General features: G+C 42.8%; 1 protein-coding gene across 1 annotated transcript in view; it reads left to right on the top strand.

The window, feature by feature from the left end:
• hmcn2 (hemicentin 2) overlaps positions 1–13,363 on the top strand; it is a gene marked incomplete at its 5' end in the record, with an annotated part of 103,223 nt that overhangs the window by 57,237 nt on the left and 32,623 nt on the right. Inside the window, 14 exons of the mRNA XM_080433596.1 lie at positions 177–290; positions 1,097–1,293; positions 1,996–2,077; positions 3,234–3,365; positions 3,978–4,121; positions 4,211–4,370; positions 5,109–5,233; positions 5,521–5,704; positions 7,543–7,640; positions 8,886–9,164; positions 9,887–10,077; positions 11,589–11,670; positions 12,632–12,768; positions 12,922–13,063. Of these exons, the coding sequence (XP_080289722.1) occupies positions 177–290; positions 1,097–1,293; positions 1,996–2,077; positions 3,234–3,365; positions 3,978–4,121; positions 4,211–4,370; positions 5,109–5,233; positions 5,521–5,704; positions 7,543–7,640; positions 8,886–9,164; positions 9,887–10,077; positions 11,589–11,670; positions 12,632–12,768; positions 12,922–13,063 (2,067 nt within the window). The remainder of the gene's footprint in view (positions 1–176; positions 291–1,096; positions 1,294–1,995; positions 2,078–3,233; positions 3,366–3,977; positions 4,122–4,210; positions 4,371–5,108; positions 5,234–5,520; positions 5,705–7,542; positions 7,641–8,885; positions 9,165–9,886; positions 10,078–11,588; positions 11,671–12,631; positions 12,769–12,921; positions 13,064–13,363) is intronic.

Raw genomic sequence — 13,363 nt, 5'->3', positions numbered from 1 at the left:
CGCTGTGATCCCCGCTGTAGGCTCGGTCTGTTTCCTGTTCCTTAAAGACAGCATCTGTCTTTAGTCTCATCTATTTTGAGTCATCCCGCAGAATGCAATTTTGAAGTTTCATTGGATTACCGCACAAATATTCAATTTTATTTACTATATGCCTGTTCTGTTGTTGTATTGTGCAGGTGGTCAGATGCTACAGCTGCCCCGGGCGAGAATAGAGGACGCTGGACAGTACGTCTGCACCGCCACCAATTCAGCCGGCCAGGATCAGAAGAGCATCCTGCTGAGTGTTTATGGTAAGAGAGCACGCTAGTAGCATCTGCGCAGTTCAGACAACACTCACACAGATGATCTAATCACGAAACACTGCCGAGCCATATAATATGACCCACGGAACAGCCCTGGAGGCGGGCAGGACAATGGCGTCTATGACTGTTCACCGCAAAACCAGATGTGACAGCACATAGTTAACCCATTAAAACCGGGAACGCATCGTTGGCTATTTTTTCGTCGTGATTTTTTTTGCAAATCTTTGAATATATATATATATATATATATATATATATATATATATATATATATATATATTTTTTTTTTTTATATTTTTTTCTTTTAAGCTAACATTTTTAACTATATATATATACTTTATATAATATTTGCTTCTGGGGGGTCCCTGGAACAAAATATTTTGGTGGCCAAATACATATCATTTTGGGGGTCCTTGACATGAAATAAGTTTGAGAACCACTGATATTATAGCAACATAAGTTTTTTTTAAAAACTGTTAGGATTTAGAAGACATTCGTAGAATCCCCAGAAGCAAGGATTTTAGTCAAACATTTTTGCTTATATATAAATATATATTCAAAGATTTGCACAAAATTTCAAAAAATTTCAAAAATAGTACATCTACAAGCTCATAGCGCGGCACTCGGTGCCGCGCTATGAGCTTGTAGATCTGCTATTTTTGAATAGCCGAAGAAATCTAAAAAATGACACACGGATGCATTCGCGGTCTTAATGGGTTAAGGATGAAGTAATGCTTGCATGAAGTGAGTCATGGTGAGGTCATCTCACTGTCCTGTCATCATGTTTCCGATAGTTCTGCCCACTCTGAAGCCTCGCCTGGACACTGAGTCAGAGCTGGAGACTCCCCAGGTGGGCTCCTCCGTCACCCTGCGCTGCGAGGCCCGGGGCCTTCCCAAGCCCGAGGTCACATGGTACAGGAACGGGCAGCAGCTGGTACCAGGGAACGGCCTGAGGATGGATGATCACCATCTGGAGATCGTCGGAGTGCAGGTCAGAGTTCCGGCTCTTATAATAATAACAATAACGTATTAGTATTAGTCAGTGGTGTACTTTTACTTCTACTCCGCTACATCTCAGAGCTTTAGATTTAGATTTAGATTATTATTACAAAACATGCATGAACCACTTCAGTCCTATTTACATTTCAGCCATTTGAAAATAGCCGATCTACAAGCTCACAATGTGTCGCGATGCGATGCATTGTGAGCTTGTAGATCTGCTATTTTCAAAAGATTTTTATACATGTTGAACTTGTGAAATGGGACGTTCTGCATAATGAGTACTTTTACTTTTGGTACTTTAAGTATATTTTGATGCCAATACTTTTGTACTTTTACTCAAGTAAAATTAACTGACTTTTACTTGTAACAGGGTATTTCTACACTGCAGTATTGATACTTTTACTTTAAAAAAATTGTACTTTTTCCACCACTGCTATTAGTATTTATTTCCTGATTAACCACTTGAACCCTAGCACATCTCTATGATGGGGGGCGAACATTCGGCGAAAATAGCAGATCTAAAAGCTCACAATGCTTCACCATGCGCTGCAATGTGACGTGTTGTGAGCTTGTAGATCGACTATTTTCGGTGTAGAGGGAAAAAGGCACAGACCAAGTATGGAACCCCGGTCAACAAAGTATTATGTTTTAAGTGGTTAATTATTCTGTCCTGTTATTCTGGTCCATATAGGTGGCCGATGGTGGCACCTATACCTGCAAGGTCTCCAATGTGGCTGGACAGGTGGACAGGACCTTCAGGTTAACAGTTCATGGTGAGACATGCATGAACTGTGTTTTGACGTACAGTGACGCTATCATATTTGCCTCCTTCATCAGCTTATCTTAACCCATTTAGACCTGAGGCCTTTTAAATCCTGACCTACGTTTTCTGGAAAAAAAAAGAAATGTTGCTATATAAACAGCAACAGCTAATGTTACACAAAGGGGTTCTTGGATTGAAAGGTATAGCAACGAGTAGATGTTCTAGGTCTAAATGGGTTTTAAGGAACGCTCCTTAAGATCATTAATGTTTCTACATGAAATGAATTTATCATTCATTTGAATTCATTTAAAAGATGAAAATGGCATGTCGGTTAACGAGAATCTTCTCTGACCATTCGTAAAATTAGCCGACATCAGAGCACTCTTTGACGTTGAAACCAGAGTGCTCTGATGTGGGAGCACATTCTTTGATAGTCTCAGAGTTTTCCAGGTTCTTTTATCCACCAGGCGCTGATGAGTGAGTGAACACCACTGCAATTAATCAGTGACTCACTGCAGCTGTAATGAGGGGGGAGACACACAGGGGCAGGGGTGGGCTGCCGGTGGAGCCTAGTGGAGCACAGCTCCACTAGCTTTGAAGCTGCACGCATGCCCGCACATGCAACCATTTGCAGTTTTCACACCTCGCTAACAAAACCTGCCAATCGACGAGGAGTGTCACACTGAATCAATGGTTCATTGTGTGTGACCTGCTAAGTAGCCTACTGTAGGTGTCAGATGTTCTGTCTGAAGCAGTCAAAAGAGTTGGATAACAGCGGCTGATGGATTCATGAACTAATCGAATTACTGAGGTGACGTCTGCAACACTAAAGTTTCCCCATTATGCAAGTTAATAGAATAACATTTGATATACTGTATATTGTGGGTTAATAAATAGGCCTACATATTAAAGAGGTTATTTCAATCGGTGTGTACGCCCGTGCATGTGCGCGCAACGTAGCACTCCACTAGCTAAGAGATCCACAGCACACCCCTGCACAGGGGAGACCACGAAAACAAGGACATACAGTACCAGCACATAACACTATGGCCATATATTTAGATTTTTATCAAATGTATAAGCACTTTGTACTGTAAACATAAAGAATGAATGATATAGTACGGTGTAGAACTTTTTTACTCACAATATCGTCTCTGTCACCATAGTTCCTCCTGTCCTGGACGGACCTCTCCATGAGGCGCTGATCCAGACGATGGGCTCCCGAGTCACCTTGCTGTGTGAGGCCTCTGGGGTCCCTGTTCCCAGCATCACGTGGCTCAAGGATGGAACTCCCATTGGTAAGAGGAGTGGAAGTGAATGGTTGTGGGAAACTGCATGTTCTGATATCTGAAAATGTCCTCGCTGTGCAAAAAAAAACAAAAAAACAGGGAAATTGGTGTTACCGTTACCGAAAATCAGTAAATATGATAGAGCAGTGGTTTTCAACCCTTTTCGTGTCAAGGTCCATTATTTATTCGGCATTTGAGCCACGGACCACCGTTTGACGAGATTTAGACTCTCAGACACGAAACTTAGAATATTTTGTTATCGTTGGATACGATTTTGTCCATAATTCCATGCTGTGTTGATGTGGTACCAATGTAGGAGAGATAACAGGCAAACATTGATCAAAATAACAATTCTTTAATTAAGCAATGCAGATGTTCAACAATCTTTAACTCTTGAGAGAGTAAAATGAAACCAAATGGACCCGTAAGGGTCCATTTGGTTTCATTTTACACTCTCAAGAGTTAAAGATCTATACGGGTCCATTTGGTTACCAACTCCATCATTTAGCTGGGGACCATCTGGAACCACTGGTGGTCCCCGGACCATTGGTTGAAGACCCCTGTAGATAGAGCATAGGATTGTATGACACCTGGTGTAATTTCATGATTTTTGCCCTCCAGAAAGCAGTCTACAGTGGCAATGGTCTGTTCGGGGCAACAGGCTAGAGCTGGGGCCTTTAACGCTGTCCCATGCCGGGACGTACAGCTGTGTGGCCAAGAACGGCGAGGGGATGACACAGAAGGACTATACTCTCACTGTGCAGGGTAAAGGAACAGTGCTTGCAATATGACATATTCACACCAACATTTTGACATGTTTATATATTTTAACGCTTTGCTCCACGTCCTCTCAGTATCTCCAAGCATCGTGGATGCTGTCCACCCGACAGAACTGAGCGCTCCCATGGGAGAGGCGCTGACTCTGGAGTGCAAAGCGTCTGGGTCGCCCACACCTCAACTCAGCTGGCTGAAGAACGGACTGACTCTGGAGGGATCAGACACTCGGCACATAGAGTAAGCCTTCATTCATCATTCATGGACCTCTGATTTACTTTCTGACTGACTAGTGGTGAATGCATAATAGTCGTTGTCAGGGTTCGATTTGTAAAAAAACAAAACTGAACACCTATATATTTTGTCATACAACAAATAGTAACAATAGCCGATCCACTAGCTCACTTGTTGTGATGTGACACGTTGTGAGCTGGTGTAAAATAACTAAGTACATGTACTCAAGTACTGTGCTTAAGTAAAATGTTGTGGTATTGTCACTTTACTGGAGTATTTCCAATTTTCAATACTTTTACTTCTACTCCATTACATCTCAGAGGCAAATATTGTACTTTTACTCCACTTTAGTTACTAGTTACCTTAAAGATTTTAAATATTATTGCAAAAAATACATTAACCACTTCAGCTCTATATAGACTTCGGCTATTTGAAAATACGTCGCATCATGACGCGTTGTGAGCTTGTAGATCGGCTATTTTCAAAAGATTTTATTCATTTTGAAAACATGAAATGGAAGATTTCTGCATAATGAGTACTTTTACTTTTGATTTAATGCCAATACTTTTGTACTTTTACCCAAGTACATTTTTAATTCCAGACTTTGTAGTATTTCTACATTGCAGTATTGATACTTTTACTTAAGTAAAAAATTACTTTTTCCACCACTGCCACACACACACACAGCAGCATTGTTGTTGTTGTATAATAATTACAGTAGTAATGCATTCGTTTTTCCAGCAGTATAACTCCAGATGGCACCACCTTAACCTTACTGATGCTGAGCCCTGAGGACTCAGGGACATACACCTGTCTGGCTATGAGCCCCGCTGGCCAGGAGAGCAAGATCTACACCCTCTTTGTACTGGGTCAGTTTTTAAATCTACACCCTCTTTGTACTGGGTCAGTTTTTACTGGAAAGCAGCGAGTATATTGATGACTGTGTAGTTCAATAAATAATGCATGGCTATCGCTACCTCTGCCAGGGTTAGGGGGCTCGATTAACACGGTGACCACCATGTGCTAAAAATATAAAATGATTAAATGTGCTTTTGGGTTTAAAGTGTACAAACACATGGCATAGGTTAATGATATTTGTAGTAGTCTCAAACTTTCTGTACTGCGTTAATCAACATGACATTCACATCATCAACAGTCCCCCCATCTATCTCGGGCGAGACCACGGTGCCACGGGAGGTGCAAACCACCCAGGACGGCGTGGTGACCCTGGAATGTCACGCAGCGGGGAACCCTCCACCTCAGATCAGCTGGTTGAAGAATGGACGGCCTCTGCTCCTCTCTCCCCGCACGCGCCTCCTCTCTGCTGACTCTGTGCTTCGGTCAGTACTTATAACATTCTTTTTTGCTCAGGGGCCTGGGTGGCATAGAGATAAAACATTGCCCCACACAGGGGTGTCCGGGTGGCGTAAAGGGCTAAAGTTCCTGCCCACCACTGTGGAGACTGGGGTTAGGGGTTCTTCCGCGGTGCCTCCGGCTTGGACAAACACATTTGGACATGTTCAGAGGTTGGGAAGTCGGCAGGGGAGGGTGAGCTCTGTGGCTGTAATAACAAACCCCCTACAGGTTGGTCGGGGCACCTGTTCAGCAGGGAGGAGAACCGGGAGGGATAGCGTGTTTTACGACCTCCCAGGGAAACTCCTCGCTGTCAGGTGAAAAGAAGTGTGGCTGACGACTCCCATGTGTATCGGAGGAGACTTGTGGTGGTCTACTACAGTGGCTCCCAAACTGGGGGTCGGGACCCCCCAGGGGGGTCCCCAAATTATTTTGGGGGGTCCCCAGATGATTAGCTTAATGTGCAACATTGTTTTTTCATTGTTGAATTGAGTTGAGGTGAGTATACAGGGTTATATGCACATTTATAAAGTTACAATTTAATGACTTTTAAGACCTTTTTAATACCAAATTGTCCAAATTGTCAAATATTACGTAAGAAAGAGGAAAACATTGTGAAAATAGCCGATCTACAAGCTCACAATGGAGCTTGCAGATCGACTATTTTCACAATATTTATCTGTGGAAACAAGTCAAACTAAATGTAATGCCTACAATTCCAAGTGCTTGTCAGGGTGAGGGGTCCCCTGTTCAAATATGATCATTTTGGGGGGTCGCGGACAGAAAGGTTTGGGAACCCTTGGTCTACTACACCCTCATCAAGACCAACACGTAGGGTTTGGCAGTGACAGGGACAATACCAATGGGGGTAATTGTCAATCACTAAATTGGGGGAGAAAATGAAAAGTAAAAAATACAAATAAAAACACCCCCGACCACAGAGACCCCGACCAATTATCGGCAGCAATGTCTCCGGCTTGGCCACCCCATGCTTTGACCAACACAATGGCAGTGTTCAAGAGAGGGATAATGTCCTTGTTGCTGCACTAGTGACCCCTGCTGGTTCATTAGGGAACCTGATAAGAGACTCGGGGAGAGAGCGTGAACCTCTGCCCGCATTACGTACTCTCCAGTGTTCCCAAGGTCAATAAATTCCTGGAAATATTTCCAGGCCTGGAAAAGGTTATTGGATATCAATTTTGTTCATAAAAAAACATGTCCCAATCCCTAACATTAGGTGAAATAATATGTAACATGTTAAAATGTAGTGCTGCACTGACTGCACGAGCTGTGTGAGTGCGGACAGGATGTATACAGGAAAGAATAGATCTACAAGCTGACAACCCAATGCACAGTGATACATGTAGATCAATTATTTTTGTCACGTGACACCTTCGCTCGAGTCTGTCTTGTTGCATTGATAGCACACTGGTGGAAGAGACTCATTATTGCACCATATGATTGCTATAGGCCTGGTCAAATACTTTGGAAATGTTATGGAAAAGTTTTGAAAATGAATTATTAAAAATGTGTGGGAACCCTGACTCTCCTGGTGAAACTCCTCCGTGTAAAGAATGGCTTGTGAATCCATGTGTATTGGAGGAGACACACATGTTATCTACAGCCTACCCCGGCAAACAGTGGGAGGTTTGGCAGTAACGGGAACCACAGTACACATTGGGAATTTGCAACAATTAAATTGGGGGGGAAAAAGCTAACCAAACCAAACAAACAGCTGAAACCATATAATTTATAAACGGTTAGAATGTTTCCAGTTGTTCAACATAGTTAATGGACGTGTTGTGTTCCCTTTCTGTGTGTCTAGGATCTCTCCTGTCCAGTTGTCTGACTCTGGAGTGTACACTTGTGTGGCTCGCAGCCGGGCCGGTCTTGCAGAGCTCACCTATGATCTTCAAGTCCAAGGTACCATTGACATTGACTCATAGTTTAAATGAGACTCATAGTTAAACTGTCACCTCACAGCTAGAAGGTCCTTGGTTCGATTCCCACCGGGGACACTGTGGGTGCTGGGGGCGTGTCCTCTCCTCCACGTCATCAGTGCCCATACCCTAGGTGGGGTTGGTGAAAGGGCCTTTCTGTGTGGAGTTTGCATGTTCTCCCCGTGTCCCCTAGTGTAGGTACCCTCACAAAAACATGCAGTAATCCTGGTCACTATACTGCCTCCCTCTGGCCAGCCAGGGCGCCTGATGGAAGGGAAAGGAACTGGTTGGAATAACGTGTTCCTTCCACGCGCTACGTCCAACCAGGGAAACTCTCCCTGTCAGGTGACAAGAAGGTCAGTTGGCTCTCATGCATTGAAGGAGGCATGAGCTCGGCCCTGGCCTCCCTAGGTTGGCAGAGGGAGTGTAGTGCCCAGGATTACATAGAGATTGGCACTGGGTGTAAAAAATGGGGTTACAAAATCGTGGGATAAAAATGTAAGTAAAACTCAGTACATACTATTACCGGTATGTAGAAAGTCACTAACAATTTCTAAATGTTTCTGTCCAGCCCTGGTGAAGCACGTTCCCAGCTTATCACATTCACTTTTTATTATTATTTTGGGCAAATTTCCAAAAATAATATATATATATATATATATATATATATATATATATATATATATATATATTTGTCAGATAATTTGTTAAAGGTAGGGTAAGTGATATTTTTGGGTTAAAACAAAAAGCATTTTGTTAAAAGGTTAAAGCACTATATTCTGATAGTAATCATTGCTATAGAGTGTTTGTTCAGTAACAGGAGTCTCCCCGTCTCTCCAGCTCTTTAATAAACAGAAAATACATTTTCCGGTAGGTGTCAAAATCTCAGCCAATCAGGAGAAAGTACCCATTTTTAAGCTTCATTTATATAGTGTTCCAGTTCCAATTTTGCCTGCTCATTTCTTAGTGTTTTCTATCCTGATTGGATAAAATTGGAAATGAAACTGAAACTGAAACGAAAATGCATTTTCTGTTTTATAAAGAGCTGGAGAGACAAGGAGACTCCTTTTACTGAACAAACACTCTATAGCAATGAGTACTATCAGAATATAGAGCTATTTAACACTTATTTTAACCAAAGAAAATCACTTACCCTACCTTTAAATATAGGGCTTAAGTTGTTAAGTTTCACATTCACACCAGAGCTACTGATGTGTTTGTGCCACAGTACCTCCAGCTGTGGACCACGTTGAGCCAGTGGAGCCAGTGACGGTGGTCCAGGGGTCCTTGGTGACGTTGACCTGCGAGGCCCGTGGCATCCCACCTCCCACCCTGACATGGCTGAAGGACGGCCAGCCGCTGTCCCTGCACCGCAACCTGCTGCTGGACGGCCAGGAGACGCGCCTACAGCTGCCCGACGTGGCGTCCTCGGACGCAGGGCTCTACAGCTGTGTGGCCAGCAACCAGGCTGGCAGCAGCACCAAGAGCTTCAACCTCACTGTGCTAGGTCAGTGGTTCTCAAACCTTTTTTTTGTCGAGGACTCCCAAATGGACTCCCAAAAGTATTTGGCCGCAGAAGGTTGTGTTTTTTGTCGCATTCCTAAGCCAATAATTTGATGACCGGCAGCGGTTCCGGTAGGAGACACAAAGAGTCTCCTTTGTGTCTCCTACCGGAACTGCTGCCTACCGGTCCGCTGGTCATCAAATTATTGGCTTAGGAATGAGACAAAAAAAATAATGTTATTAATTCAAGCCTCCATGGGGTGACTAATCGATAGGAAAAAAAATCCCTTCCTTTTAAAACATTTTCGATATATTTCAAAACAAAATGTAAACATTTAAAAATAATCCCAGAAACTGTGCATTTTCCCCCTTTTTTCTGCAGCCAAAAAAAGAAAGACATCAATGTGTTTAATAAATACTTTAAGACAAAAACCAAACAAACATATGAGTCAGACCAAGTGGTCTCAAGCTCTTAAGGCATGTTTTTTTAAGTGGAGTATCTGGTACTGTTGAGCGGTTTTCTGTGGTGAACGAGTATGTTTGGAAATTGGTTTGGCCTGTGGTTGCTGTTAAACCACACTAATTAACCAGTTGGAAATAGAACTTTAAATGGTTCACTTACCCACGAGAAGCTATAAACATTTTACACATTATTAAAGCTAAAATTTGTTTGCTTTTTGTAGCTTTTTTTCTTTTCTCGTTTAACTGCTTTTATTTTGTTTCCAGAGCCCCCAAAGATATCCAGCTCTGGTTTCCCAGAGGAGCTGACCATAGCAGTCGACAGCCCACTGGAACTGGAGTGTTATGCGGTGGGGGTCCCCCCTCCCACGCTGAGCTGGCTCAAGGACAGCCGGCCCTTGGAGGGAACTGAAATAGTACAGGAGGATGGACGCTTTGTCAGGATTAGCAAAGTGCAGGTAAAATCGCAAACCCTGAAAAACTTCATAATGTCACTGTGTATGGGTCGAAAACGTAATTGCAGATATGACCTCCTTTGTTAACCACTTTTCAACCAGGCGTCCCTATTTTGGGATTGTCATTAACCCATTAAGACCTGAGAAGATTCTAGAAATGTCTTCTAAATCCTAAAAAAAATTGGAAAAAAACCCCAATTTTTTTTCCCTCGATTTTTCAAAAATAGCAGATCTACAAGTTCATAGCGCGGCACTCGGTGCCGCGCTATGAGCTTGTATATCTGCTATTTTTGAATAGCCTAAAGAAATCTAAAGTGACACAGATGCGTTCCAGGTATCAATGGGTTAAGCAAACATTTTCTAAAATGGCCGATCTACAATCTCACAACGCGCTGTGAGCTTGTGACACGTTGTGAGATTGTAGATCGGCTATTTTTGCTGTTCATCCTATGACAAAGTATATATGTATGTACAAGTATATATTGATGTACAAAAGACCCAGCCTGGTTCCAGACCATAGACCCCGCCCACTCTCTGAGTGGACTGCCCCTCTTGGTCTGGTGTTGAAATGTGAGCCTAGGATTTATTCGGTACAAAAAGTACCGTCCAATGAGAGTCGGAGGTGGGGGTGGGTCTAACGACAAGCCAATCAGCGAATATCTGCTAAAGCAAGCTGTGCGATGACGTCAGATGTAGGCGGATCCGTGGATCTCTTGTGATTGGTTTAGGGAAATTTGAATCCCCTCCCCCTTGTAATCCCCGACACTGGAGCCAATTTCAGACTGAAGCTCCACACAGCTTCAGGCTGATAATCAGGCTACAAAAGACCTGCATTTTGCATAGTGATAACTAAAAATCTTGTTTATTATCTGTGCAGTCAAACCCTTAGTTCAAGAATGTTTGTGAGTATAGTTCAGATGACTAATGCCTTTCAACCTGGTGATCTTAGGCATTAAAGGGCAAACACTTTAACCCATTAAGACCTGAGGTTTTTTGAAAGTTTTGAAATTTTGAAACATTTTGAAAAAAAAAATCTAAAACATTTTCTTTCAAGATTTTTTTTTCAAGATTTTTTTCAAAAATAGCAGATCTACAAGCTCATAGCGCGGCACTCGGTGCCGCGCTATGAGCTTGTATATCTGCTATTTTTGAATAGCCAAAGACATCTAAAGTGACACAGATGCGTTCCAGGTATCAATGGGTTAAGGTCTGGTTGGCAAAATTCTAAAATAGCGAAAGTAGCAGATCTGCAAGCTCACAACGACTATTTTTGCCATGCTACACCTTCGTATGACAAAGTATAAAATAGTGCTTAAAAGGTTGTGTTAAAGTTTCCCTGAAGAAGACCGTGCCAGGTCGAAACGTTGTTTTTTCATTAAAATAAATCCTGCATAGTGGCTACGAGTGTGCGGCCTTTTCTTTACTTTCATAAAGATTGTGGCACTGACATCAGAAACTTTTAAAGCGTTGTTGTGCGAGACCCACTCAAGATGATGAATGGTGTCTTTTTAAAGGTGGAGGATGCAGGTCTGTACACCTGCCTGGCCAGCAGCCCAGCGGGAGAAGATGGAAGAAACCACTGGGTCCGCGTCCAAGGTGACACATTCTCTTTGAACTTATCGTACATTGTTGATCATCAAAGAGACACTTCGTGTCTGCCGCTCCACTTCTGTCGTTGCCGTAAATCACACATCATTACCTTCTTCCCCTGCACTGCAAAATCCTGAGTATTTTTTAACGCAAGGTTCCATTTTGAAAATCTATTGTTGCACAGTACTTTGTCCTTGAACAAACACTCAGAAAGTATAACAGAGAAGGCTTGGATCAGCATAATCCTAATGGCACAAACCTTAGTTTGTTGTTAATGTGATCATTGCTTCGATGGTATTCATTCATCATCAGCTTTCCTGATGATTCCTGAATATAAGGGGAAAAGTATGAAATAACACTTTCAATCACAGATGGTTGAAAATCACACATACTGTAATAGCTTGAGAGATTCCAAAAATCGTCATCTTAGAAAAAACTATTCTGCTGAGTGTTCTTTACTTACCGGTAAATCAGTCTCGATGCAATTATCACGGATTAAATGTAAATCAATTTGGGGTACGACTATGTCGCACCAGTAATGATCAACGGCAGTGGTGTAAAGTAACTAAGTACATTTACTTAAGTACTGTACTTTGTAAATTTGGATTATTATTACAAAACATACATTAATCACTTCAGCCCTATATACATTTCGGCCATTTGAAAATAGCCGATCTACAAGCTATCGCAACGCATTGTGAGCTTGTAGATCTGCTATTTTTAAAACCTTTTTATACATTTGAGAACTTGAAATGGGACATTCTGCATAATGAGTACTTTTACTTCTGGTACTTTAAGTACATTTTGATGCCAATACCTTTGTGCCTTTACTCGAGTACATTTTGAATTTCGGACTTTTACTTGTAAAGGAGTATTTCTATATTGCAGAATTTATACTATTACTTAAGTAAAACATTTGAGTACTTTTTCCACCACTGATCAAGGGTTTGTTTGATTTTTGTTCCAGCTCCACCAACTCTGGTTGGCTCTAGTGATGTGAGGACACTGACTGTCCCAGCCAAGGGACATTTGACTCTGGAGTGCCTGGCTGACAGCGACCCTCCTCCTGAAATAGCATGGTACAAGGATGAGGTGAAACTGCAGGTATATAGGCTCAGAGGACATGGAGAAAGCCAAAGATTCCAGCAATTATACACGGCGTGTTCTGTCTGTCATCACCACATCTGACTCAGCCACCCTCTCTCTTCCTCTTCTCTGCCTTTTTTCTTTTTTCCTTTGCTGCTCTCGTTCTGCCAGCTGGGGGGTCGTGTCCAGCGGCTGGCAGGGGGTCAATACCTGGAGATTCAAGATGTCAGGACTGAGGACAGTGGTCAGTACAGCTGTGTGGTCACCAACATGGCTGGAAGCACCAGTCTCTTTTTCACTGTGGAGATCCTCTGTAAGTTAACCATACATACGTGTACCTGTACGTACGCATGCATGCGTGAATACACATATGCACGCACGCACGCACGCACGCACGCACGCACGCACGCACGCACGCACGCACGCACGCACGCACGCACGCACGCACGCACGCACGCACGCACGCACGCACGCACGCACGCACGCACGCACGCACACACACACACACACACACACACACACACACACACACACACACACACACACACACACACACACACACACACACACACACACACAGTATGAAACCATTGTTTGGTCATGTTAATGTTAC

The sequence above is a fragment of the Gymnoscopelus braueri genome, assembly GCF_963280865.1.
Source record: "Gymnoscopelus braueri genome assembly, chromosome: 7".
NCBI lineage: Eukaryota > Metazoa > Chordata > Actinopteri > Myctophiformes > Myctophidae > Gymnoscopelus > Gymnoscopelus braueri.
This window is presented reverse-complemented; position numbering and strand designations above follow the sequence as displayed.